At 30.6% G+C, this 6,333-nt stretch overlaps 1 protein-coding gene across 1 annotated transcript; it reads right to left on the bottom strand.

The window, feature by feature from the left end:
- Positions 1-12: 12 nt before the first annotated feature.
- Positions 13-1,540, bottom strand: LOC148301307 (facilitated trehalose transporter Tret1-like; the record flags this gene model as incomplete). Its single annotated transcript, XM_088273458.1, has 2 exons — positions 1,427-1,540; positions 13-1,028 (listed from the first exon to the last, which is right to left on the bottom strand). Coding segments are annotated over exons 1-2 (1,068 nt in total), but the record flags the coding sequence as incomplete, so codon positions are not given.
- Positions 1,541-6,333: the final 4,793 nt, after the last annotated feature.

Consider the following 6,333-nt stretch of genomic DNA (forward strand, 5'->3'; position numbering starts at 1 on the left):
TATGAGAAACACTCCGATCACACCTAGCCATTTATAAGACCCTGAAATTAGCCCATCTTCTAGCAAAATAAAGTATATCCCAATGATTAAGTTCGCGATTACACAAATCATGGCAGCTGTCATGAGCAAAGGTTTTCTGCCAACTTTGTCGATTATCAGTAAAGTTATCAACACCGTTATATCAGCTAGCCCCTCAGTCACCATCACAGCGTACTTAGGAGAAATAGGCGACTCCATATCTTTGAAAATACTTTCCATATACACAATAATAGCTCCTACTCCACTGAATTGCTGGAGAAATGTAGACACTGCAATGATGACGATAACCTTTTTTGTTTTCTGTAAAGACAGCTGTTTGTACAAGTCTTTGTAAGTCATGGGTGGGCTTTCTTCCAAACACTTCTTAATACTATCAAATTCTTCGTGTACTTCTTCTGAAGAATCCGTTCCTCTTAGTTTCATCAACACGCGTTCGGATTCATTTTCTTTTTTCGCGCCTAGTAAATAGTACGGCGATTCCGGTAAGAAAAACGAGCAGAAAAATAGTAGCACTGGGAAAATAATTGATATAATGCTGTGCATTTGAAATGATAAGATAGGCCCAAGGCCATATTGGATAAACGCCCCGGCAGATTGAGAAATGACCAAAAAAGCTACGTTCGCTCCTCTAACGTGTTTACTTACGACTTCAGCTAGATACACAGGGATAACGCCATAGGTTGGTCCTACAGCGCAGCCCAATAGGAACCTTCCAATGTAAATATGGATCACTTTGCTTGCGAAAATAAGAGCCATCCAACCGCTGACGTAGAAGAGTGCGAGAGTCATTATCAACCATTTTCTTCCAGAAGTGTTGAAGAAGTAGGTGTAGGGGATAGCGTTTGCAACTGCTCCGATGGCCAAAAAAGATCCGACCCACGATTCTTGAGAAGCTGAGAGATGTATTGGAGAGTCAGGTTGCCTTAACTTGACGAGAGATGGAGACGACCACGAGAGAGCTCCCCCAAGAGACGTAAATGCAAGAGAACCTTAAAAAAAGATATTATATAATTTAAATATATGTTTAAAACAATCAGTCATCTTCAGATTATTAAATTATTTATTTTTATATGCATATAAATCTTAATTCCGGATATCTGTAATTTCATTAATTGATTCGGTAGTTACATTGTATGATAAAATCTGTCCATTTTTAATTTTAGTTTTACTCGGTATACACCAATGTTTCGATGCTTTATGATGCATCGAAACACATATCACAATAGATTTTTAAAAAATAGTGGTATTTACCAAGTAAAACTTAAATTAAAAACTAAAATTTTGTCCCTGATGTATCAAATAATTAAAGGTTCAAAAGAATTATGAAATATTTATTATTTCCATAATAATAATAACATGTTAAAAAATAAAAATAAAAGCTACTTACATGATAATGCCACGAGGGCTACGTAATAATTTTTCCTCAAAAATTGAAGCATTGTCAAATACTAACGAGATGACAAAAAAGAGAGAATTATTATATTTCGATTGGAGTTTCTTCCATCTTGACCGTGTAGCGTTCAAAAAACAACTGAATTTTCGGAATATCCCAATTCACCTCATTAGTGTGGATATTATAATAGATAAGGAAATGAAATGTTTTGACATAAGACTGTTAAACAAATAATAGTCATACATTGAATGTATTTAGAATTACGCTCGAGATATCGTCGACCTTTATTACGATAACCAATTAATTAGTTTGTTTGAAAGATGCAATTGAATAATGTCATGAAACTATAAAATATTTCACGGAGCACAGTGCATACTACTAAGCACAATTTTCGATGATATGATTCATTTTATCATAGAAAAATATTTGTTCTGTTAATTGTTTTTTATATTTTGCTATGTATTAGTTTTGGCTATTTAAAAAAACATTTTTTTTAAATTTTATTGTTTGTGTTCCAGTCTTGTTAACCTTAATCCCATGTTCCAAAATAAATTATAGAAATTACTCCTCGAGAATATTATATATATGACTTATGTATGTAATATGTTTTCAAAAATAAATGAATGAATAAATAAATTACAAAAATTAAAAGGAATAAATTTAATAAACACATATATATATATATATATATATATATATATATATATATATATATATATATATATATATATATATACATATATATATATATATATATATATATATACATATATATATAAATATATATATATATATATATATATATATATATATATATATAAATATATATATATATATATATATATATATATATATATATATAATATATATATATATATATATATATATATATATATATATATATATATATATATATATATATATATATATATATATATATATATATATATATATATATATATATATATATATATATATATAAGATGATATAAGAAAGGAATGTAAGGCTGAACGAGGAATAATTGAAAAGATTAGAAAGAGCTCTTTGCGGTGGTATGGACATGCGGAGCGAATGGATAGCGAGAGAATGACTAAGAAAATATATGTGGCGAATGTGAGAGGGAAAACAGAACGTGGACGACCGAAAAAGACTTGGCACGATCAGATCAATCAGAACCTAAAATCTGGCGGTGTCAAAAGTCTGCGTAATCGGAGGGCATGTATGACTAGATGTATGGATGTGAAGGAGGCTAGGAGTGTATGTCAGGACAGAAGAGTGTGGCGTTCCATCCTCTCTGCCTACCCCTGCGGGGAAACGGCGTGATGGTAGTAGTAGTAGTAGTAGTATATATATATATATATATATATATATATATATATATATATATATATATATATATATATATATATATATATATATATATATATATATATGTGTGTATACCTATATTATCAAAATAATATATTAGTAGGTTATATTACTTTGATAATAAAGGTAATATAATTTTAATGAAATAATTACTTATGATTTAATAAAAATATATTTTTTTAAAACCCTTATCCGCACCCCAATGGTGCATAGGGCACTGCCTCATATAAATGCAGTGTTATCTTGATCGTTTTTACACATGAAGGAAAGGTGATCAGCCCTCCGCTTCAGGTACCAGTCCAGGGTAATATTGAATAAATATTACAGTGAAAAAATCACTTATATTTATTTTACCCCCGTTGGGAATCGAACCCGGGACCTCCAGAACGGTAGCCGAGCGTGCTGACCATTACACTACGAAGGTGGACAATAAAAATATACTTATTATAATTACAATTTACTTATTTATAATTAAAAAATAATAATAAAACAAAATATTTATCGTTTTTAAATTAACGAAGTTTCAAACTACCGTCGATGGAAAAACTATTCTTCTGAAACTAGTAGTGCTCATTTAAAATCTAAATAAGTAATACTTATAATAATTTTATATAAAACTTAGACTCTTACTAATAGCTTAGTAAGAGTTTAGTTGAATTCTTACGGTTCTTTAATCAGAAACGGATTACAGTCTACAAATTTTTGGGTCGTTTTTTAGTTCGCCGTGTTTAAATAATAACCAAATTTTTCCATTTTAAAGTTTTTTTTTTATAAAATAGAAAATTTATGAGTAATCGTTATATATTTTTTCTATGTCAAGTATTATCTCATTTTCCATAAAAGATATTCAACTAACCGTTGTAGCTACCCACTTTCACAAAGGGATGAGATCTTATTGTCATCGATAGCTGTTTAATTCTGTATCATTGATTTTCGATTCAACCCTTTCACATCCTGAGAGCTATATCTCCTGTGAAAAAGGACAAAAAGTGCCCCATTGTCGTACACGCAGTTTTGCATTTTGCCCGGATCAAAGGGTTTAATAGCTTATAAATCAATGTTGAAATAATACAAGGGTGTTTTAAATAAATTCTTTAACGTGAAATATTGCGTCATTTTTTTACCTACATAATATTCAGAATGCGTTGTAATAAAATATAACGGTACATCTGTTTGGATTTGCGGGTTGAATACACAGCGTTATACAAAAGATTTGCAATTTAGCATATAAATATTTAAACAAAACTTTTTTGTATTGTTTTTATTATAACATACCTATGTGCATATAAAAATGAAATTATTATTAGAGTGATAATTTTTATTGCATTTAATTTAATTATTGCACAAAAACATTTTTAAAACGTTTGTGTATTTAAAAAAATAATAATAACATATTTCGACGAATAAAGTATTATTATCAATCACGGCAATAAACACCGTTAATAATAATGCTGAATCTATCGAAATACAAGTCACAATAAATTTGAAGAAATGGTGGTTAAATAGAAGGGGGGTGGGTATATTAAAGGGGGGATAGTGGTACCAAGTAAAATATATATATAAAAAAAATGGATAGATAGTATTATTAAATAACTGCCGAACCAATAAATAAATGATTTAAATTGAAATACACATATAACATCATAATAGTGTATGATTTTTCGCCGAATTTTCGTTTTGTACATTTTATATGAAGGAAGAAAAAAATGATAACTTAAATTGACAGATATATCAACATACTTTACCACACGTTAACTTTTTATCAAATGTTTATTTCGCATTATTAAACCTTTATTTTATGAATAGTGTATAAGTAAAGTGTTACAAACATTAAAAATCTTTTGAATCCGCACCCAATATGCATATGGCACTGCATCGTTCATAGCATGAAGGCCAGGTGATCATTCCTGTGCTTAGGTACCAGCCCAGGGTGATAATAAATTAAAATTACAGTAAAAAACCACACTTGTTTATTTTAATACCACTGGGAATCGAACCCGGGACATCCTGTTCCCAAATGAACTAATCACTACGCTACAAAGGCGGACAAAAATACCGTCGATTTTTTAATGTCTATCTTTCTACCAATTCATTCCTTCAAACCCCAATGGTGCATAGGTCACTACATCATATAAATGCAGTGTTATCTTGTTCGTCAACACAAGAAGGAAAGGTGATCAGCCCTCCGCTTCAGGTACCAATCCAGGGTAATATTGAATAAACATTAGAATGAAAAAAATCACATATGTTTATTTGACACCCCCCCCTGGGAATCGAACTCGGGACTTCCAGAACGGTAGCCGAGCATGCTGACCATTGCACTACGGAGGCGGACAATTTCTACCAAACACTTACATTAATATTAATTTCTCAATTTAATAAAACTCAGTTTCTTGAAAGTTTTTCGCAGATACTTTGTGGCACATTTTATAAACTTTATAAAACAAAACAACTTTGTTTTAACCACTTTTTATTCGTACACTTTTTCCAACCGGTTTCGACAAGAACCTTGTCATCATCAGGGTTTATGTACTAATACTAAAACTCAGTTCCCTTCTGCAATATGCGAGCAGGTTTCATACAGAGCATTGGATTCTTCTTGTAGGTACGATGATACATTACGTTTACACGACTTATTCTAAAACCCAGACGGAAAATACAATAAAAACCAATTTTATTAAAACTGCGGATGCACGGTATTATTCAATCGTTCGTACATCAGAATGCTCCAATAAAGCGATCTGCTCCCATCCGTTCCCCCGGAGCAATAACACGGATACATTTGATCTTATTGTAAATTACGTTAAATGATCCGTGAAGTTTTTGCATATTACTTTATTCAAAATACACTCCACTCTGCTGTGATATCAAATTTATCGGTCGGTATATTATTTACCTTTTATTCCAACCGTTGCTTTATCGGCGTCATTGAATTATCCGTAAATGTTATTGAACTAATATGAATTTATTTTTCTACGTACACACATATGTATGTGAGTCAAAGGCAAATGCCTATATAGTATTACAGTTTAATAAAAAATATTTTTAAATATTTATTTTTCATGTGTTTTTAACAATAAAATACAAATAAGTAGACGAAAAAAAAAACAGTGTTTGATTTTAACATTTAATTTAATAAGTAAATTGTGATAAAACTTATTATACTACTACTACTACTACCATCACGTCGTTACCTGCAGAAGCAGGCAGAGAGGATGGAACGCCACACTTGTCAGTCCTGACATACACTCCTAGTTTCCTTCACGTCCATACACCTAGTCATATATCGCTCACTCCTTTCAAGAACGTCATAAATCAAAAATCGTAAATTTTCAGTTGTGCATATTTTCGGAATGCCCAGAAAATGTACTATATCCCAACAAAAGCGGCATAATTTTAACTTAATATTTACCCGCTACAGGGCAGAAAGTGTTGTTTTTGCATTTTAAAGAAAAGGTATTGTTTAATTATTTTTTTAAATAAACTAAATATTTTTCAAATGGAGAAGAAAACCTTCAGGTTTTACTTAAAA

This window comes from Brachycentrus maculatus, unplaced genomic scaffold (assembly GCF_059751285.1).
Source record: "Brachycentrus maculatus isolate JH-2025_06_01 unplaced genomic scaffold, ASM5975128v1 h1tg000582l, whole genome shotgun sequence".
Classification (NCBI taxonomy): Eukaryota; Metazoa; Arthropoda; class Insecta; order Trichoptera; family Brachycentridae; genus Brachycentrus; species Brachycentrus maculatus.